Source organism: Prunus avium, chromosome 6 (assembly GCF_965620075.1).
Source record: "Prunus avium chromosome 6, drPruAviu1.hap1.1, whole genome shotgun sequence".
NCBI classification, from domain to species: domain Eukaryota; kingdom Viridiplantae; phylum Streptophyta; class Magnoliopsida; order Rosales; family Rosaceae; genus Prunus; species Prunus avium.
The window spans coordinates 1097799-1119387 of NC_142289.1; the positions used below are offsets into that span (position 1 = coordinate 1097799).

The window sequence follows — 21589 nt, forward strand, 5'->3', positions numbered from 1 at the left end:
TTGTGTGACAAACCATTTATTTTACCCAATGGGATTGGTTGATGGTTGATTGGGGATCTGGAGGCAAAGAAGTCCAAAAAGCCCACGAGAAAAGGGCCAGAAACAATAAGAGGGGCAAAAGCACTTGGATATATAAAACCAAGGTGATAGAATAGAAGTAGGGAACACAAACAGCCCTAGTCTATCTAGGTGTAATAATTTTTGGATTCATAATATATACCCATTTATATTTTAAAAAACCAAACAGTAAGGAGACAACACAACGAAAAAGAAGCCTATATCTCAAATGCATATCTTATTGACTTTCCTGCTATTTCCATATAATTTGTTATTTCCATAAATGAAGAAATCATCATAAAAAAAGAAGCCTATATCTCAAATGCATGAATATACTGTTGTTGCTTTGCCCACTTGCTGCTTGCCGACAATAACAAGGCTTTGGCCTCATATACAAATTACAAAGCAAGCACTGTCTACCTCAACTGAGATTGATGCAAGTCACTGTTTCCCTTCATCCATCCAACACCATGACTAATGAGAAATGGTCCATACATATATGGCGTGCTAAATTTAATGGCTTTAGAAATATCGATCCCCAGAGATGCAGAAATTAACACTATTTCCTTTATTTTATATTATACTTCGGGCAGGATCCAATCCAATAAAGAAAGGATCAAAAGATCCTCATCCATCCAATCATGCATTCAATTTAGTGACTCGGTCAAGTTATTATTGTTTTTCTGTTTCGACCGTATATTATTATTTATTATTATTAAATATATCGATAGAAGATGTTTTGGCATAACTTGTATTCTCTTTTGACTCTTAAACAGTGTAAACAAGTTCATGGGTCTAGTTCAACGGAAAATGACCTTGACTTGCAAATTAGTGGTTTCAAGTTTGAATTTTCATAACATCATAGAATGTAGATTAGTGGTCTCAAGTTTGAATCTCCATGACAATGACATCATAGAATGTGTGTGTGTGAGAAATCATTCTCTCTTTAGTTCAGACTATCGCTTGCATAAAAAAAAGAATAAAAAAAAGGATTAATGCATAATGTGGCTCTCTGTAATATATGATCTCTTATATTATATTATTATTTGTGAGATAAATTCTTTAGGTAGCTGAAATTGGTTGTGACAGCAGCCTTTTCAAATAACTGTTTGAACGGTCATAATCAAGGTCCAACAGCACTCTTATCTTACCTTCTTCTTCTTCTTCTTCTTTTTCTTCTTCTTCTTCTTTTTTCAACTACTTTAAATCTATTAATCAATTATTAATATAGAGTAAAATAATTAGCAAAGAAGTGTACACCAACTACTCTTTCTCTTTGTCATAGTTGACTAATTGAAAACTACTTTACTCATCACATTATCTTGAAATTTATACAAGGAAGGAAACAAAGGTGAATAACATTTATCCAAGAAGAAATTAAGAATGACCTAGTGGCCGTCATCTCCGCCCTCTCAATCCAACTTACTTTCCCAAAAAAAGAAAAAACAAGGTCCAAAACTGGTATGGCCGACACAAACGGACAATTTCTATGAGGACAGCTGGCTGCACTCTTACCCCTAGCTAGGTCATCGCAGATATGCTGAGAAGCTCCTCCAAATAGTCTGCGCCTAAATCCTCCAACACCAACTGATCTTCATCATCGTTCTCCTCATTCTTTTGATGATCTGATAATTTCTTCTTTTTGTTCATTGACGACTTCCTCTTGAGGGAGTGCCTTCTCTTCAAGGCCAACACCGGAGACGAACCCTCTTCGAATCCATACTTCATCTCCACAAGTGACTGATAAACGACGTCGGCTGGAAAGTTGAGGACAGCCAAAGACCCCCGCATGGCAAATGCTGCTTGGTCATAAGCCAAGGCTGCCTCCTCCGCCGTATCAAATGTCCCCAACCAAACTCTGACGCCGTTTCGAGTCGAGTCTCTTATCTCCGCAGCGAACTTTCCCCAGGGCCGCCGCCGAACCCCTCTGTAGGAAATCGCTTGATCCTCTTCGGGAGTGGAATTAGAAGAATTCACCTCTTCGTGAATATCTTTGTTGGAATGAGTTATTGACTCCGATGAGTTGTTGTGATCTCCTCCTGCGGGCGCCTCCGCAAGAACCCCATAGAGAAGCATTTCTTCGGAGTCGTTCTCATTGAAGGGTAGCTGGGGCAAGGGTTGACTGTGATGGTGGTGATCAACAAAGTTAAACATGTCCCATGACCATGAGAGATGATGATGATGATCAGAAGAATAGTATTGATCTAGAGTTGAGTTGAAGGAAGAAGAAGAATCAGAGGAAAATTCAGAAATGGGGTTTTGGAAGAATGAAGAATCCATAGTTTGAATAATTTGGAAATGGAATTTTTGTTGTTGTAGGTGTCGTTTGAACAATTGGAATTGATATGGTAGTAGTGAGTGAGTGGTGTGTGTGGTTTGGGGTGATGGAAAATATTTTGAACGCATTAGGAGTTTATATAGAGGAAGGAGGGAGGGAAGGCCCCACCCCATGGGTTTGAACTATAATACTAAAGAAACGAAAATAATGGTGAAAAGGAAAGAAAGAGGGTTGAATTTGAAGGGGGTTGAGGGCCAAGTATCCACGTGAGTCAAAGACACACATGGCGGCCATCTCAGGTAAGAATTCAATTTTTTTAGTTGTTCCTTTTGATATAGTGAGAATTGAATATTATTTTATGACATCAGCTTGATGATTTCATTGTGCGCTGCGCTTGTTATTATTGTTATTATTGTTATTATGAGGAAGGTTGGGTTGAGTTGAGTTGAGTTGATGGTTTTCATGGCAATGGCTGAGCCTCCTTTTGCAAGTTGCAAGTTTCTACACCTCCCACCCCAACCCCAAATTTAAGCAAGTTTAATAATTTCATTGCCGGATTGGTCACGATTTTTGTTGTGTCGTCCTTGTCACACTCACATACACAGTACACCCAACTCCATCGATCGGTGGCCTAGCTTAAATTAAACTAATTTGAAGTCGTATTAACTTACTAGCTCATCGTGTGTTTACAGTAATTTGCTCGAAATGCAATTAATGTATGTTTGAAATATTAATAGGTAGGTTATAATTTTGACAAAATATAATGTGAATCAAGTTTAGACAACGTCATCGCATAGCATGGCAAAGTGGCCACGTTGGAGAAAATAGGGTTGTCCTTATTATTATTTCATGCCAAAAAATAACGAGATTGTATCGACTGCAGTCCGTTTCAAACCAAACCTATCTTTGTTCATGGGAATATATATGTCTTAGCTCCAAAAGCATTTTTCATCCCACATACAAAATAAAAAATAAAAAGCGAAAAGCCATACCTCTGGACAGTGGCGGAGCTAGTAGCTTGTTTTTTGGGGGGCCAGTATTGTAGTTTCCAAGTTTTATAGTTTTATATTTCAATTGATATTGCAGCATGTGTTTAAGAGTTATAGATTTTTTCATGGAATTTGGAGACCACGATCACTACAGGCCTATATGTGGCTCCTTCCTTGCCTCTGGAGATATATTTTATTTAACAGTCAATGTGTATGCATATATAATAATAATGCACGAGTGTCTCATCTTTTTGTGGATGGTAATGGAAGTAGTCCTAAATTCCTAATTCCTTTACCAAAATCATGCATTCAGTCAAAGTTCGTGCATGCTACATACCCTTTTCAGAGGCTGTTTATTTTAATATATTCTTATTTTATTAACACAAGTGGTAAGTAATTGTGGAGTCTGGAAATTAGATGACCGAGACAAATGGAAAAGTTTTGCTTTGCATTGCATTATGCCTCAATCGATCCCTCAGCAGCAACAGCAACTCTGCGAGTTCCATGGCCCCATCTATTTTGGACCACAAGCCAATTACCATTTTAATACTCATCATCTGTCCCTATCCAATTCAACATCTTCCGATATATATACTTACAAAACATTAATTCCAATTTCAATAATTTATTATATGTATCTCAATTGTATTTATTTAGTTTTCTTATTCCCTTAAAACGGGAAAAATTAGGAAAAAGAGAAGAGAGCATATATATATATAGAAATTCTCCTATGCATTATCGTGCGAATGTCATGTATTTCTTTTCTTATTATTTACAATGACATCCGCACGATAATAACGTGCGAACATTTGAATAAGAGAATAATTATATATATTATTCCAATTTGATGTATATTGGTATATGGAAAGTGCATGAACCTGTATAAATCAAAATCGTTCAAGTTGGTACCCTTGTGTCGTTCGCATTATTGGTTATTCATTTTTAGTGACAAGTTCTTTATTTTCGTGGTGAAGACAAGACCCCCGTTTCCCAGTGCATCATTAAGATTAACAAGGCAAATGGATGGATGGATGGATGGATGGACCAAATGGTCAATTTATTCATATAATTGTTTTCCTTCAACGGACGACCAAACAAAAGTCCCGTCAATATCATTGGCTCAAATATTTGGTACATTTCCCTCGTGGGAATATAGTGAAACATCACACAATATAAAATAAAACTCACATAATGTTTATTTGAATTCTCCAAAAATGTTAGAGAAGAACGCAGAAGGTGTTCGATGCATGCATTTTCCTTTCGATCGCTAGCTTTTTGCTGTTTCACCTATAAGATTTAAATAAAGTAAATATATTCTGGTTAGGTTCCATTAATAATGATTAATAATGGGTAATTCTCCCATTATTCGTAACACAGCCTTTGACCAGGCAGTATAAACCAACAGACAGACAGTGATTATTGATTAGCCCTCGTGCATGCGGATGTGATTGCGTTTTTATACGTCACTCGCTCCGAAGAGTTTCTTGTAGATGCTCTAATCTAATCAGACATGAATTCCCATTGAAAAGCAATAAATTAATTAATTAATAACTGATTTATTGTTAATTCAAGTTGCCTGTTGAATTGGTAAAGAAAAAAACGTCATGAAATAGAGCATGTGGTACATTGTATGAAGCCAAGCGCCAATCAAGTGTCATTTTCAATAAAATAAAATAAAAAGAAGATTGAACAAGTAATTGATTTGATAATACCAGAAAAGAAAAAAAAAAAAAAATCGATTAATCTATACGTAAATCAATGTTTCAGTAGTATTTCTGTTCTATTATATTATATTCTGTTGGTGGCCAAAATGTTTCACTTATTATGTCCATGGTTTGAATCTTATTTGACTCATGAATTACAATAAACAAAGTCACTAACTCATATATTAGTGGCTGTGTGTTTCAAAAGCTGGTCAGGCTAATATATTATATAATCACTCTCGCTGCCTTTCAGCTTTGTTATTATGATTGTGTGTGTGGATTAAAATTGGGTGTGATGATGGTATGTGACTGCATTCTTAAGGGTATATTTTTACTCATCACTTTAATTTAAGGTGTACTTTTATCATCATTCTCAATACTTGACACGTGTTTTTTGGTATAACTATAATTAACTCTTTACTTTGTATTTATGCAACCATAGTTATGTCAATAAACACGTGTCAAATATTGAGAAGGGTAATGAGGATACATCTTGAATTAAAGTAGTAAGCAAAAATGCTCTCATCGGTCGCTGATCGCTGGTCATTGGTCAATCAAACTTGGATCAAAACTTCCAGAAGCATTTGACAAGTTCAAACTCTCACATGAATATTTGGTCAAAAGTTTAACACCGGTGACGTAACTCATTTGGTTGTATTCACCCCAAAGCAATGGAAGAATCGAAATACTAATTAACAATACTGACATGTGAAAGTGCAGTCATTAGTGCTCTAAACAGGAAAAATCCACACTCACAACTCGGCAAAAATAATCATAAAAAGAAAGGGTTCGTGAATGGGCTAAAACCAATGCGCAGCCAGCAGTCTTTTCAAATTGGGCTGCATTCTAATTTCAGGGTTTGACAAGTTATATTTGGTTTAGGGGTTTTTTAGCTGGGCACTTTCATTTGGGTTGATGAAGTTGATATGGGCCATAGCCAACAAGATGCTGGGAACAAGCTAACTGGTGAAGCCCATTGCTTTCTTTCTTTCTTTGCTAAACAAAATCTCAGCTGAATTGAACAAACTTTGTTTTTGCTCCGTAACTGAAGAAGCATCATCATCAGCAGATAAGGGACAAAGCTCCTTCTTCCCTCCCTGCCTCTCACTCCAAATTGGCAACTTCAAAAAACCTACCATGCTTTCTGTAACAGCAAACACTCTCAAACCCTTCTCTTCTTTCAACCCCAACACCAACACCAATCTCTTATTATTCCCCACTTCCTTCCTCAACCCACACCCACCACCCCTCCTCTATCCTAAACCTTCTTCTCTAAAGCCCATCTCTGCCACTCTAACTCCCTCCTCAAGCTCCCAACAGCAGCAAGTGTACCAGCCATTCCGCCCACCCCCATCTACAGTCCCCGCCAAGTTCCGCTCCCTAGACACCAATGGCCGCCTCGAAATCCTCTCAAATCGCCTCGGCCTCTGGTACGAATTCGCCCCTCTAATCCCGTCCTTACTCCAAGAAGGCTTCACGCCTCCCACCATCGAAGAGGTTACTGGGATTTCCGGGATTGAGCAGAACCGCCTGGTGGTTGCGGCTCAGGTAAGAGACTCTTTAGTCCAATCCAAGACTGACCCACAAATTCTTGCGGAATTTGACACCGGGGGTTCCGAGTTGCTGTATGAAATTCGGCTCCTGAGTGCCCAGCAGCGTGCAGCTGCAGCCTGTTACATAATTGAGAACAAGCTTGATGCTTTGGGCACCCAGGACCTGGCCCGTTCTATGAAGGACTTTCCTCGCAGGCGAGGAGATAAAGGGTGGGAGAGCTTTGATTATGCTCACCCTGGAGATTGTCTAGGCTTTATGTATTATAGGCAGGCTAGGGAGCACAAGAACCCCTCTGAACCCAGAACTGCTGCTTTAGAGCAGGCTCTGAAAGTTGCAGGGACTGATAAGGCCAAAAAAATAATTTTGACAGATTTGGAGGGGGAGACTGATGAGAAAGAAGGGAGAGAAGGGGATGTTATAGTTGCGGTTCGGGTTCCAGTTGTGAGATTGAAGTTTGGGGAGGTGGCAGAGTCCAGTAAAGTTGTGATTTTGCCGGTTTGTAGGGCAGAGGAGAAGGATAAGGAGGTGTTGGAGGCACCGTGGGAATGTAGTGGTGAGGGAGAGTTTGGCGTGGTGGTGGCAGACAAGGGGTGGAAGAGGTGGGTGGTGTTGCCGGGATGGGAGCCGGTGGTAGGTTTAGGAAAGGGGGGAGTGGTGGTGTCGTTTAGTGACGCGAGGGTTTTGCCTTGGAAGGTGAATAGGTGGTACAAGGAGGAGCCTATACTGGTGGTGGCTGATAGGAGCAAGAAGGAGGTGGCCGCTGATGATGGAATTTATTTGGCAGCAGTTGAGGGTGGGGGTTTGGGGTTTAAGGTTGTGAGGGGATCAGCATTAAAGGAAACTGGTGTGAAGGAGAGTTTAGGGACAGTGGTGATGATAGTGAGGCCACCAAGAGATGACACAGACGATCAATTGAGCGAAGAGGATTGGGAGTAAAAGTAGAAGAGTGTGGTCATTGTATTGTATATCACTCTTTGTTACGATTGAGATTTATAAAAAATTTCAGTAATGTTGGAAACTTGAGATGCGGTTTTGTTAGATGCCCCTCTACAAGGGGTTTTTACCTATCCTTTCTTCCTTTGGCCTTGATGGCTCTTGTTTAATAGGCATGTTGTTGTAATTTTCAGATTTATTCTTTCACAGATTAAACGATCTATGATTTAACTAGACATGTTATCTTTCTAATTTGTGCACATGAAGGGTGAATGTTACTACACATTGATGATGAAGTTCCTTGATTTGTACAAGCACTCTTTGTTTCTGCACATTTATCTTCAAATTTAATGATACCATGGATATTTGAAGTAATTAAAGCTGCTATGAGATAGCCTCATTTTATTATACTTTCTGGAAGACAAGAGAAGAGAAACCACCCATTACAAGTTTCGAAACAAAAGTCTGCACACAAAGTCTACTTAGCAGGCTTGGAAGAACACTCTGAACTGGGAAACCAGCTTTATTCTACAAGTCCTTATATGGCTGAACTTATTTAATAGATACTAGGCACAAGAACGTTTAAAACACTACTGCATGGTATGTATGGTTTAAAGTATTCTTCTCAGACGATAGTTTTATAAACGAGAGTGACCAGCTAGTCGACCCTTTTTTTAATCTGACAGCTTTTTGGCAAACCTGCACCATTTACAAAACAAACAGATGAAATGTATTTCATTCACTAAACAAAGAAGCAACTTATTATGAACATAAACATTGAGGATGTCAGTATAGTATGGACAAGATCATATCAGCTTGTTCTTACTGTGCAAACCTGTCTTTGTATTTGAATGTGTTGTCTATCGGTTCATACAAGCTGCCGGTCTCCAGTTTCAATGCAGAAACAGGGTTTTCAAGGAGTTGATTCCTAATCTTCTCAAGGTGCTCAAGATTTTCTCTATGTGAGTTTTCCAAAGCAGCTTCGCTGTATTTCAAGCTATCATCCTGCAAGGTAATCAGCAAGTATCTCTGGCTTATAAGCTACTTGGTCGTTGCTTTGATGGTTTGAACTGACGTACTCATATGAATGTCGCAAAAAAAATAAAATGTTAATATATACCTGGATCCGGAGATAGTTGTCACTGTAGCCAGAGACATTGAAGAAAGCAGACATGTATATGTCAACCATGTCTTCTGTTGCGGTTGTCAAAACATCAAGTAAAGGGGTGGTATAGTCTGGGTCTTGGCCCATAAACCATTGAAAGATTCCCCACGAATTATGATCTGCAACCTGAAGCTTTTCATCCCTCCTTGCAGATCCAGTTCCGAGGGACAGAACAAGGAGCTTACTGCTATCAATGTTCTTCAAGCAATGTGCCACAATTTTATTTTGAGACATCTCCCTAGCAGCCTCAATGGTTGCCCGCAAAGTCTGCAAAAATAGATATTCCATTGATTTGTTATGAGTATGAACCAGTTTTGCAAATCAATTAGTTAAACTCTACGAGTGTACCGGATTGTTGGCTGCAACACCACTGTCGATGAGGTTAAATTTTCTCGGGACTCCATTGGATGGTTTATGCTCAAAATAGTAAGGAGGGAAATAGGATGGTGCTGCTGATGTGGCAATGCAGACATCTGCTAGCAGAACATCATCCTTTGATGGATCGAGTTTTGCCTGCATGAAGGACACACAAATTTAATGAATGACTAACGAACTTAATTATGTTATTAACTAGTTCAAATATTAAATCATGTATGTACCTTCAAGGTGGAGAAGATGACTGGTTGGAGAAACTTGATGTCATAAGAGGGAATGATGACATTGGTTATAGTTTCATGAAGCCGTGTTTTTCCCATTACCTTCTTGATTATGTCATGCAGGGCAGTACCATTGTATTTGGGGCGCAATGCTTTCTCAACCCATTTCACAAAGGTCGCGGTGTATTCTACCGGTGTTTCTAGCCATTCCGCCCATTTCTTTATTTTTTCAAACCAACCGGATATGCGGAAAAGCCTTCATCAATTATGGGACTCGTTATTGACATTCCAAAATAGTCAGCGTATCAAAAGACTGAAAGACAAACTTTTGTTAAAATTGTTAATTGTTGGTAGTGCATGCATACATTACAGCTGTTTTAGTTGGTTCGCGAGGGAAGATATGAGGACCCTGTTCAAAATAAAATGTTTTGATTTCATTTGCTTCAAACAAAGGTCTGTTTTCTCCAGTTGGTGTGGTAAGCATAGCTGTAACAAGGCCTCCTGTGCTCGTCCCAGAAACGACATCAAAGTAGTGGGCAACCCTTGCATCTTTTCCATCCAGTGTCTATTGAATTGGGTGGTAGTAAGAACATATTCAAGTTAGTTTCAACATTTATTTTATTGATCCAAAAAAGAAGAAGAAAATAGCTAAGGGGAACATAGACATACTAAGTAAGTACTAACCTTGAGTTCAGATTCGAGAAAGGCGAGTATGGTGGCAGGGATGAGGCCTCTCACTCCTCCACCATCAATACTAAGGATAGTGGTAACTTTTCCATGATCTGAATTATTATTTGAAGCAATTGAAGAACATGGAGCACAATTAGTTTTCTCATTTCAAGAAAAAAGAAAACATGAATCAATTAGTGCATTTCATAAAGAAAGCAGTTAATCAAATTCAAGTAGGAAGTAGCTACAATATCTCTCACCACCAGCAGCTGCCATTGTTTCTTGTCTGAAAAGGCTAGTGAGCAATTGGGAGTATATGATATCTGGGTTGGGTTGGGTATTCAATCTCCCCTTTATATATGCAATCTTGTGACAATGTGACAAGCCGACTGAGAGTGTTGCAATTGACAAACATCTACCTATATCTAGCTAATAATTCCATTGCTTTGCTTATGTAAATAAACTAGCGGCACCTCTTTGCGCTTGGTGCAATTTGATCAGAAGGAACTCAGTTTGTGTTGTGTGCTAGAGATACCCTTTCACGTTTCTCATCACCTTCATCACCATTTTCAGTCTGTTTTTCTTTTTCCCTTATAAATTTGTTTATGTTTTTTATGAAGCAAATAGAACTAGCCCTGGGCAATCCCACTCTTCTCTTCTCACATTCGGTAGCTTTGGTAACTGGTTACTGTAAGTAATGCATCCAAGTTGAGCCAGGAATTGAACCGAAGAAAATAATTTATTAACACATTGTATTTATTTGACATGCCTCGCCAATCCCATTTCCATAAATAAGGATTAGAAAATCCACACAAAGATAGACATGATGAGGATCCAAACTATTCAAGTTTTATTTGCTTTACAATAGCCTCCTAAACTGAACTAATAATATCAGCAAAGCTATGATGTCAACTGTTCAAACATCAATTCTCATCTTTTATCTGACCGCAATCTTCAATAACAACAGGTTGAGAAGTTGTCCCACTATCTGAACCCACCTTCTCCATCTCTTTAACGACAGTATAGCCATCCACAACTTTTCCAAACACGACATGCTTTCCATCGAGCCATGGGGTCTTGTCAGTGCAGATGAAGAACTGGGAACCATTAGTGTTTGGTCCAGCATTGGCCATGGACAAAATTCCAGGCCCTGTATGCTTCAATTTGAAGTTTTCATCTGCAAATTTCGTGCCATAAATCGACTCTCCTCCAGTCCCATTCCCTCTTGTGAAATCTCCACCCTGACACATGAAATTCGGGATGATGCGATGAAACGTAGAGCCCTTAAAGTGCAGTGGCTTCCCTGCTGCTCCAATCCCCTTATCTCCAGTGCAAAGAGCCCGAAAATTTTCAGCAGTTTTTGGTGTCACATCAGAAAATAATTCCATTACAACTCGGCCGGCCTTCATCTTTCCAATCAATATGTCAAAGAAAACTTTCGGGTTCTTCATGTTTTCTTTTATGAGAGCCTGTATAAAATATAAAATGTCAGAAAAACTCCACACTCTGCGGACACCAAACAAGCAGCTCCAGGGTCAACCACATTAAAACGAAACATATTTGATCATATCAGTTAACATCAGAAACAACTGTGAAAGATTATACTTTCCACATATTTTACTTGATCCGATAACGCAATCGGGGCAGCTTTTTTCCAAATTCTCACATTTCGAATAATAAAAAACCTATATTATTTATAAACCTACATTCATATCAAATACACAAACTTTCAAGAGAAAAACAGGGAAACCAATAAAAATGAGACGAGTCCATCAAACAACACAAAAATTAATAACAACAGCAGGAGTTAGCAATGTCATCATTCTTCCAAACAATCCTCGAGCAAAATATCCAGAGGATATTCAGAAAAGAAGAAAGATTTATAATTTTGCACAGCTTTTGAGCGCATGGGCATTCATATAGCACCCATAAGCCTTCGATATGTGCTTTTCTCAATTTACTGTTTTTCTTCAGAAATATACTACTGGTATGCAATGGCATTACATAGAGAACAAAACGATGTAGTAACTTGAAGAGAGAGAAAATTAAGGGAGTTGGGACAGAGAAACTGCGTACCTGCAGATGAGATTTCACTTGGAGACGGAAGTGAAGATGAGATGAGTGTCTAGGGTTTTAGATTGTGTTTATATAGGCGAAAGGGGATGGGTTTAGGGTTTTGGATTAAAATGGTAACTATTTTGCAAGATCATCCTTGTTTTCTGGGATATTCTCCAAATTGCCCCATATTTCTTTTGTTATTAAAATTATGCACAAGAGGCGGAGTGATGGGCCTGTAGTTCAGATAAGCATGCCATTCCGCATTCTGTGCTGCAAATGGACCAAATAATGGTCACAACCAAACCTCATCTCCTATCACCTTTCCTCCTTCCTCCCTCCAGATTCAAAATCAACCAAATCCCTATAAAAAACCCAAACTCAGACCCATATAAGCACCAAACAATCACTTCTTTCACACCACATGAACACCCCCACCTTGAACAGACCCAGCAAATCCATGCCCACTTGATCAAAACCCAATTTGATAACACCATTCAAATTCCTCTTAGGCACCTCCAAACCCACTTGAGCCCTGCTGCCCAGTACAACTTCTTAATAACTTCTTACATTAAGAACAACTGCCCCAAAATTGCACTCAAATTATATGCTCAAATGCGTAGAATGGACACCCAAGTTGACAGTTTCACCATCCCCTCAGTCCTCAAAGCTTGCGGCCAATCCTCTTTGGCTGTTTTAGGAAAAGAGACGCACGGTTTTGCGTTAAAGAATGGATTGGATAGTGATGTTTTCGTGAGCAATGCGTTGATCCAAATGTATAGTGAATGCGGGAACGCGGTATTTGCTCGCTTATTGTTTGATCAAATGGCTGATAGAGATGTTGTTTCTTGGAGTACCATGATTAGGAGCTATGTTAGAAACAGATTGTTTCGGGAGGCATTGGAACTTGTCAGGGAAATGCATTGTATGCAAGTAAAGCCTAGTGAGATTGCCATGGTTAGCATGGTTAATCTCTTTGCAGACGTTGCAGATATAGAAATGGGGAAAGCGATGCACGCTTATGTTGTAAGGAATAGTACTAATGAGAAACTGGGAGTTTCCATATCTACTGCTTTAATAGACATGTATGTAAAGTGTGGAAATTTAGAGTATGCAAGGAGGGTCTTTGATGGGTTAGCTCAGAAGAACATTGTTTCGTGGACTGCCATGATCGCAGGATACATACATTGCAGAAATTTACAAGAGGGAGCAAAACTTTTCAACAGAATGCTGGTGGAAAGAAATTATCCCAATGAGATTACGATGTTGAGTTTGGTTATCGAGTCTGGGTCTGTAGGTGCTCTGGAATTGGGCAAGTGGTTGCATGCCTATATTTTGAGAAATGGGTTTATCATGTCTTTGGCATTGGCCACTGCTTTGGTTGATATGTATGGAAAATGCAAGGAAATCACATATGCAAGGGCTCTTTTTGATAGCGTAGATAACAAAGATGTCATGATTTGGAGTGCCTTGATCTCAGCTTATGCACGTGCCAATTGCACTAATCAGGCTTCAGACCTCTTTGCTCAGATGAAGGATAGTGGAGTAAGACCAAATCAAGTAACCATGGGTAGCCTCATTTCATTATGTGCAGAAGTTGGAGCCCTTGACTTGGGCAAGTGGGTTCATTCTTACATAAACCAGCAACGGATGGAAGTTGATGTCATATTAAGAACAGCTCTAGTGGACATGTATGCGAAGTGTGGGGACATAGATATGGCTCTGAGGCTATTCAGTGAAGCCTCAAATCGAGATAGTTGCATGTGGAATGCCATGATGACTGGATTTGCTATGCATGGTTGTGGAAAACAAGCTTTGGAACTCTTTGAGCAAATGGACAGACAAGGTGTTAAGCCTAATGACATCACTTTCATAGCAGTTCTCCATGCTTGTAGTCATGCTGGATTGGTGGCAGACGGAAAGTGGCATTTTGAGAAAATGGTTCATGTCTATGGCTTGGCTCCTAAGGTTGAGCACTATGGATGCATGGTGGATTTGTTAGGTCGAGCTGGGAACCTTGACGAGGCTCATAAATTGATCAAAAGCATGCCTATGCAGCCCAACACAATTGTATGGGGTGCCCTGCTTGCTGCGTGCAAAATTCATAAGAATCTCAACTTGGCTGAAGTGGCAGCAAGAGAGCTTCTTGAGTTGGAACCTCAAAACTGCGGTTACAACATTCTGATGTCAAACATCTATGCAGCATCAAACAGATGGAATGAAGTTGATGGGGTGAGAAAATCTATGAAAGATAGAGGAACCAAGAAAGAACCAGGACTGAGCTTAATTGAAGTAAACGGCTCAGTTCATGACTTCATAATGGGAGATAAGGCACACCCTCAAACAAGAAAGATTTATGAAATGTTGGCTGAGATGACCAAGAAGCTGAAAGAGGCTGGTTACACTCCTAACACTTCTGTTGTGTTGCAGAACATCGATGAGGAAGAGAAAGAAATGGCGGTTAACTATCATAGTGAGAGACTGGCCATGGCATTCGGTCTTATCAGCACTGCTGCAGGTACGCCAATTCGGATTGTAAAGAATCTCCGAGTTTGTGAAGATTGTCACACAGCAACCAAGCTTTTATCCAAAATATATGGGAGGGTAATGATAGTAAGGGACCGTAACCGCTTTCACCATTTCAGAGATGGATATTGTTCTTGTGGTGATTATTGGTAGCAAACCGATAATTATTTTGTAAAATGTAACATATATTCTAAATGTAATTAATTCATTCTTTGTATTGATGAGAAAACATTCTACACTGAAACAAATTCCAGATAAACAATTACAATTTGCTTCCCTTTCTTCCTTCTAAAGAATGGTCAACATTCGTAACCAAAAAAAAGAGATATTATCAGCCAAGCCACATTTCAGTTTTACGATCCCCACTACCTCCAACAGAATGCCGAATGCTGATCTTCTCAGTAGCATATTTCTGCTGCAGCCACTCAAAAGCATTGACATCAAGTTTCCCAGTAACTGATTTCCCTTGTTTTCGTCGATTATGTTGCTCCCGAATCGAAGCCCAAAGTTTCTCAATGGCATTCCTTTGTTTAGAAGTGAACCTTGCTATGTTATCAAAAGCATGCTTTGCTAATATGTCTATTACTGTTTGGCACCTGACAAGTAGAATCAAATAAAACATAAGTTCTAGCTATTCAGGTCATAAACCTGATAGAATGTGTTGAAATAATTGACATTTCAAAAGAACCTACCATGGCGTTTTATAACGATGAGCAGCTATCTCTAAACAAAAAACCAAGGCTTCTCTTTGTGACCTAAAGAATCTCTTGGTCTCTCCCTCCTCCTTCCTGATCTTGGTAGTTCCATCTTTTTTCCCTTTTGTTTTATCATCTTTCTTCATAGGGGTAGGAGTTAAAAATGCATCAAGCCCAAATGGATCAGACTCTTTCTCATTATTTTCTTCAGCTGGAGCAGCTGAAACCATATCTTGCTCCATTTGATCATCTTCATCTGCTATCTTTGTTTCATCTTCCAGCACAGCTGCTTCTTCTCTGTCATCGTCCTCGGTTGCAACTGGCAGATTAGATATGGCTTCTTTTACTTGTGCAGCTGTTTTTGAAAACTTTGTAAAGTTCACATAGAAAAAGCATGACAATGGAAAAAGAAGAAGGAAAGGAAAGAAAGAAAGAAAGAAAAAAGGCAAGTTAGGCATGGTGAAGAAATCATAAAAATAAACAGTAGTTCCAAACCAAAATTCATCATTAGATATTACATGAAACAAAACGATTATTTATTATAGAAAACATATATTTTTATTAGCTAAAATAAAGAATGAATTACAAGAAAGTGACAGACAAGATATTTATCAAAGCTCAAGAAAAAAAAAACCTAGAAAAAATACAAGAAATATATTAGCCATCATAAACAATTCGCAAGACACCAGTCATCAATTGTTACGAGGAATTCAAAGAAAGGGGAAATACTGATGTGTGGATATTAATGTCACATACTTTAAACAACGGATAATTGGGTCAGAATGCATGTCAAAATTGGTTGCACAGTTCATGCTTCTCATTAAATCATATAACAAGGAAGCTAGTCATTACATGATTCAGAAAGTATGATCACAAACTATGCCAAAGAAAAAGGTTCTCACCTGGAAGCTGTCATCAGTAAATAATTCATTTGCCATCACTGCCCTGATTCTCCATGCAGTTAATTGATTCTTTTGCTTCTTATTGAGACACTAATATTAAAAAAATTAGGAGATGTAAGTTGAGTATTCAAATACAAATTCATGAACCAGCAGTAACATTACCCTGTACTATACATGGACTTATGATCTTACCTCAGAGGCATCTTTTGCGGCTGAGAACAGTGCATGGTAATCGGCTCGCAGAGAAGGATCCGTACAAGAAGTAGGTGATGCCATTGCAGCTTCTAGAACGGAAAAGAAGTAATCACCAGTTTCAGGCTTGACACTTCCCGCCTGAATCAGCTGGATGGCAAGCTTTGAAGCCTTACTAAACTTTGTAGGATTCTTTATATGTGATGCTATTTTCTGCATTGCCTCAATGACCTGCTGCTCTGAGGCATCTGTCGTGGTTTTAAACCTCAACTTTTTTTCAGTTACAGGGGCTGAAAAACAGTTCCAACACTTTTAGCTTCATTTTAAAAACATTGAAATTTCATACATAAAAGTAGCATAAATGAAGAAATAAAGAGAATCTAAGGGCCCGTTTGATAACCATTTCAATTTTAGTTTTTAGTTTTCAGTTTTTGTGCTATAATATAGAGGAAAATGAGAGTGAGGATGAGATTGAGAGAGAGGATGAGAGGGGAGGATGGGAGGGAGGAGTAACAAAAGTGATAACAAAAACTTGAAAGTGAAAAAAATTTCAAATAGATTTCAGTTTTTAGTTTTTTTTTTCACTTTTGTTACTCCTTCCTCCCATCCTCCCTTGTCATCTTCCCTCTCAATCCCATATTCACTCTCATTCTCACTTCCATTCTCCCTCTTTTTCCTCTATACTCTAGCACAAAAAATGAAAAATGAAAACTAAAAACTAAAATTGAAATGGTTATCAAATGGGCCCTAAGTATAATAAAATGTCAAGAAGACCCGGATTGGCAGCTAGAATTTGAACTGGAAACAAACTACATGAAACCAAATAACATAAACAATGCAAGTCCCAGAGAAAATGAGTTCAATTTTTCTTATTGGGGTTTCTCAGCATCGAAAACTAATGCAGGAGTAAAACCCTAAAAGCACTTTTTTGCAGCCCTCGGAAATATAATCAAGGAACACAAGTAAAATAATGGGTTTTGAAGCCACGCAATTACAAACAAAGGAGAAATGAAGAAAGAATTACCTTCTTCTGCGTTTGATTCAGAGGGTTTAGGGCGCTTGAGGGCGCTTTTGAGAATTGGTTTTGGGGGAGGAGGTGCAGGAGCAGGAGCGGGAGAAGAAGGAGAGTCAGTGTTAAAAGTAGCGATTTTTCGTTTTTGTTGTGGTTTTAACGCTTCCTGCGGTGGTTTCCGCTCTTGAAGTTCAGAAGCAGAAGAAGGAGGAGGGTTTGCAGAAGGTGGAGGGAGGCCTTCAAACAGGTCGTCAGCCATGTCTCTCTCCAACGAGTTCAGAATGACCAAACCAGCGCGTAAGTAGAAACGACGATCCGACCCGATGGGTCTCAACCCGGTTCATATATTGTTGAAATCGGAACCCGGTCTAATATTGGGCCTATTACAATGCAGCACACAACTAACCGTCAATACATTTCATTGGGCCGGACACGATCAGTTCAGACTTATCCGCAATTAACCCAAGGCATAATTACTAATTTACCACTTGTTTGTTATGCCACTGTTAAATTACTTGGCGCACCAGCAAAGAGTTACTATTTTTTTGTCCGCATTTAACCCAAGGCATAATTACTAACTACAAGCTTAATTATAAGTAAATTATTATAATGTAATGATGAAATTTTTAAGATGTATTTAAAAAAAATTACCAGTGTACTATGTATTCCAAGTCATTGTATGCATAGGCAAGGGCTACTTTTATGGTTTGAGTGTAAATCAAGATTGAAGTACGGTACCATATAATAATTTCTCGAGATTATATATAGGCACCCCTTCTAATCAAACTACATATATAATCTTAGAATTTAAGAAGAAGAAAAAAGAGGGAGCATGCAAAGATGGTGGAGTGGTAATAGGTTGAAATAACTTGAATAGGCAGAATATTTACAAGAGAGAATATATCGAAGAATTAACTTCAAATAATTTCACGTTATGGAGATGATATAATGAAAAGATTGTGGGAGTAAAAGTCGAATATTAATTGAACACCCCTACTCTCATCCCTTGTTTCCCATGGACTAGCTCACCCCCAATTGAACAATATTAGGGTCTAGACTTGGCGATCAAAAATATCATGTTTGAATTTATGTGTGAGAAATCCCCATTCTTTATAGTTTAGATTATCGCTTGTATTAAAAATATATATATATATATATATATGATATTATTTGTATTATCAAACGACAACCTTCTTTGTAGTTGATAAACTATAATATTGCAGAGGCAGCTTTTTGTTTTGAAATTATATGTTTTAGATATAGAATACAAGAGAAATGCTAAAAACTAGGAAATGCTCTAACTAGCATGCATTATGCATAGGAAAATAACAAGCTAGCTATCAAAAACTGCATTCCCATTTGTAGTGTACTTAACGTACGTAGTTACTGTTGTTCATTACTATAAGATATCCTTTGATTTGATTAATCTGTTTGTGTTGTGCCTGGAGGTAAAAACAAAAACAAAATCCCCAAGTACACCTTGAAACTATCTAGGAATTACCTATATACATATTACTTTTGACCTAATTTCAACCTAAAGTGAACTTAATTAGATGGAGCGCTAAGAGAGGGTGACCAAGGATGAGAGAGAGATTATAAGAATTAGGGTTTACAAAAAGGGGCTAAAAGGGTGATATTTGTAACATTTTGCTTAGTTTAACTAGTGGATTTATCTACAACATCACCGAGGAAGTACGCACATTGACGAATCTCATTAATTCTTAGTGCTTTTTGTATTTGTTTATGCCGACTTGATATTTTTTTTTTTTTTAGTATAAGCAATAGTCTAAATTATAAAAGAATGAGAATTTTCACACACACAACTACACATAGACTACTTAGACTTAGAGTGGAGGGGGTGGGGGGAAGATGGGGGGTTATGTAATTATGCATCCATCATCATGATCATGAGAAGGGTTAGCTACTAGAGAGCTAGCTAAAGGAGAAGAAAGGAGAGGAGGACGTGCAACCCACCTTCTCACGCGCACGCGACCCCACGCAACGCAACCCTAAACCCTAATTCCCAAGACCGACACCCCATGGCATTGGCATACACCACCTTCCCCATATTCTTTCTCTTTTTTTATATCTCAATTCCCATCCCCTTCTCATTTCTGATCAGCTTGTAGTGAGAGAGAGTTTTCTAGTGAGAGAAACCTAAAGAAAGAAAAGAACCCAAAAGCTCTCCTAGACAGACCTTAACCTTGACACCCACCCAACCTACCCTACCCAAGTTAACCCCTACCCAAAACCAAACTTTCTTCTTCTTCTTCTTCTTCTTCTTCTTCTTCATTAAATCTGATCTCTCTTACACTTCACTTCTTATATAATTGGCTGGCTAGCTACCTATATAGCTCTCTCAATTTTCCCATTTCTTTACCCTACCTCTTCTAATTAATTAGTTTTTACTGTTTGCTATCATTTCTTTAAGCAGAAAACATCCTCCTACAGATATGCGGCTCTTTCTTGTTCAAGCTTACTATCATCACTTCTAGTTGCTTGGTTTTCCTTATTTTTTTTTTATTTTTTTAATATATTAGCTTTCTTCCCTGCTTCGAGAATCGAGAGTGAACCCAAAATCAGCCTCTTCTCTTCTACTTGTATAACTATAAGAGTGAAAAATTGTTCATCACCTTAATTAACCATATATATATATATATGATCGTTAAGATCTAAGAGATTTAAATTTATATATACATCGATCCGTGCTAGCTTCTTTTTCATTTTTCTGGATCGATCATGGCGAACCGATGGTGGGCTGGACAGGTAGGTCTATCAGGAGGAGTGAATGAAACCTCAGCAGCAGCCACCAACTCTCCAATGAAAAACATCATTAAACCAGATCTGGGAATCTCAATGAACAACAACACCGGAACCAGCAGCCTCGGAGGATCAGGCGGCGACGACGACGATGACCGAGACAACAACAGCGATGATCCCAAAGAGGGCGCAATCGAAGTCGCCACCAGACGCCAGAGGGGCCGTCCCCCGGGCTCCAAGAACAAGCCCAAGCCACCCATTTTCGTGACCAGGGACAGCCCTAACGCCCTCCGCAGCCACGTCATGGAGATATCCAACGGAGCCGACATCGCCGACAGCGTCGCCCGGTTCGCCAGAACAAGACAGCGTGGCGTCTGCGTCCTGAGCGGAAGCGGCACCGTCACCAACGTCACAATCAGGCAGACCTCCCCTGCAGGCTCGGTCATGGCGCTTCACGGAAGGTTCGAGATTCTCTCGTTGACCGGGGCGTTTTTGCCCGGACCGGCACCGCCCGGGTCAACTGGAATGACTATATACTTGGCGGGCGTGCAGGGACAGGTTGTTGGGGGCAGCGTGGTGGGCCCGCTTGTGGCCTCGGGGCCGGTGATGGTGATCGCAGCCACGTTTTCAAATGCGACGTATGAGAGATTGCCGTTGGAGGAGGAAGAAGAGGTGGGTGGTAATAATTCGGGGCAGGCGGCGGGAGGAGGGGGGTCTTCACCAGGGATTGGTGGTAGCGGAGGAGGGATGGGGGACCCGTCGATGGGGGTGGGGGTTTATAACTTGCCGCCGAATTTGCTTCCGAATGGTGGAGGACAGGCACTGAGCCATGATCAAGGGGCGGCTTATTCATCATGGGCGCATGGTCAAGGTGGTGGTAGGCCTCCATTTTAATTAGTTAGTTAATTAATCAATCAATTTAGGGATATGGATTATTGTGAATTAATTATGAATAATATATATATTGAGAATGAGTAATTAGCAGTTGTAGTAGTAGTGTTTGGAATTAACTTGAATTTGAGAGAAACTTTGAATGAATGAAGCTGCAAATCTCTCTTGTGCTTAGAGTTGAGTTGAAGAACTTGTCATCAGTGGATTGTACTCTCTGTGTGTAGACTCTATGTATATTTTCCAATAATGATCATGATAGTTATTAACTATTTTGTTTCTGCATCATCATCATCACCATCTTCTTCTTCTTCTTCTTCTTCTTCTCTTCTTCTTCTTCTTCTCTTCTCTAGTTAGTTAATTTTAGCCTTTTATGAATTAGTCATTTTATCTACATCAACAGGTATATATATATTAGTTAATTACCAGAGAAAAACAACCATGATTGATGGATGTGTTAAATTGAAAAAGTACAAGATATATATTTTAATTAATTTCTACAACATATATCTTTGGCATCTATTTTGTATATTATATATATATATACTAGTATATGATATCATATATATACTGCTCTTATATTATATAAATGTTTTGTGGTGGGATTTTCATTGG

At 39.0% G+C, this 21589-nt stretch overlaps 5 protein-coding genes and 2 pseudogenes across 5 annotated transcripts; 3 read left to right on the plus strand and 4 right to left on the minus strand.

Annotated features, from left to right (window-relative positions):
- Positions 1 to 1342: 1342 nt before the first annotated feature.
- LOC110754349 (ethylene-response factor C3 pseudogene) lies at positions 1343 to 2452 on the minus strand (annotated as a pseudogene).
- Positions 2453 to 6040: 3588 nt separating this feature from the next.
- Positions 6041 to 7604, plus strand: LOC110754317 (rubisco accumulation factor 1.1, chloroplastic). The gene has a single exon (XM_021955376.2). It carries the CDS (start codon positions 6165 to 6167, stop codon positions 7515 to 7517), a length of 1353 nt encoding a protein of 450 aa, XP_021811068.1. The 5' UTR covers positions 6041 to 6164; the 3' UTR covers positions 7518 to 7604.
- A 47-nt stretch (positions 7605 to 7651) lies between these two features.
- LOC110754319 (patatin-like protein 2) lies at positions 7652 to 10582 on the minus strand. Its single transcript, XM_088255132.1, has 8 exons — positions 10205 to 10582; positions 9960 to 10057; positions 9641 to 9840; positions 9279 to 9531; positions 9028 to 9192; positions 8635 to 8946; positions 8341 to 8519; positions 7652 to 8213 (listed from the first exon to the last, which is right to left on the minus strand). The coding sequence occupies exons 1-8, from the start codon at positions 10218 to 10220 to the stop codon at positions 8189 to 8191; spliced, it is 1248 nt and encodes a 415-aa protein (XP_088111258.1). The 5' UTR covers positions 10221 to 10582; the 3' UTR covers positions 7652 to 8188.
- An 82-nt stretch (positions 10583 to 10664) lies between these two features.
- On the minus strand, positions 10665 to 12173 carry ROC2 (rotamase cyclophilin 2). Its single transcript, XM_021955356.2, has 2 exons — positions 12021 to 12173; positions 10665 to 11413 (listed from the first exon to the last, which is right to left on the minus strand). The coding sequence occupies exon 2, from the start codon at positions 11393 to 11395 to the stop codon at positions 10868 to 10870; it is 528 nt and encodes a 175-aa protein (XP_021811048.1). The 5' UTR covers positions 11396 to 11413; positions 12021 to 12173; the 3' UTR covers positions 10665 to 10867.
- A 450-nt stretch (positions 12174 to 12623) lies between these two features.
- LOC110754297 (pentatricopeptide repeat-containing protein At1g11290, chloroplastic pseudogene) lies at positions 12624 to 14678 on the plus strand (annotated as a pseudogene).
- A 33-nt stretch (positions 14679 to 14711) lies between these two features.
- On the minus strand, positions 14712 to 17611 carry LOC110754298 (nucleolar/coiled-body phosphoprotein). The gene is made up of 5 exons (XM_021955354.2): positions 17339 to 17611; positions 16315 to 16604; positions 16123 to 16212; positions 15218 to 15588; positions 14712 to 15121 (listed from the first exon to the last, which is right to left on the minus strand). Exons 1-5 carry the CDS (start codon positions 17583 to 17585, stop codon positions 14857 to 14859), a joined length of 1263 nt encoding a protein of 420 aa, XP_021811046.1. The 5' UTR covers positions 17586 to 17611; the 3' UTR covers positions 14712 to 14856.
- A 1784-nt stretch (positions 17612 to 19395) lies between these two features.
- Positions 19396 to 21252, plus strand: LOC110754299 (AT-hook motif nuclear-localized protein 20-like). The gene has a single exon (XM_021955355.2). It carries the CDS (start codon positions 20066 to 20068, stop codon positions 20978 to 20980), a length of 915 nt encoding a protein of 304 aa, XP_021811047.1. The 5' UTR covers positions 19396 to 20065; the 3' UTR covers positions 20981 to 21252.
- The last annotated feature ends 337 nt before the right edge of the window (positions 21253 to 21589 follow it).

Excerpts from the sequence above, each read along its gene's own strand:
- LOC110754317 (XM_021955376.2), top strand. The coding sequence starts at position 6,165 with ATGCTTTCTGTAACAGCAAACACTCTCAAACCCTTCTCTTCTTTCAAC.
- LOC110754319 (XM_088255132.1), bottom strand. Across the intron at positions 9,532-9,640 it reads CCAACTAAAACAGCTGTAAT|GCTTTTCCGCATATCCGGTT; the intron begins GTATGCATGCAC and ends TAATTGATGAAG. Across the intron at positions 8,214-8,340 it reads TACAAAGACAGGTTTGCACA|GTTTGCCAAAAAGCTGTCAG; the intron begins GTAAGAACAAGC and ends TAAATGGTGCAG.
- ROC2 (XM_021955356.2), bottom strand. The coding sequence starts at position 11,395 with ATGAAGAACCCGAAAGTTTTCTTTGACATATTGATTGGAAAGATGAAG.
- LOC110754298 (XM_021955354.2), bottom strand. The coding sequence starts at position 17,585 with ATGGCTGACGACCTGTTTGAAGGCCTCCCTCCACCTTCTGCAAACCCT. Across the intron at positions 16,213-16,314 it reads CCGCAAAAGATGCCTCTGAG|TGTCTCAATAAGAAGCAAAA; the intron begins GTAAGATCATAA and ends TTTTAATATTAG. Across the intron at positions 15,589-16,122 it reads TTACTGATGACAGCTTCCAG|TTTTCAAAAACAGCTGCACA; the intron begins GTGAGAACCTTT and ends AACTTTACAAAG.
- LOC110754299 (XM_021955355.2), top strand. The coding sequence starts at position 20,066 with ATGGCGAACCGATGGTGGGCTGGACAGGTAGGTCTATCAGGAGGAGTG.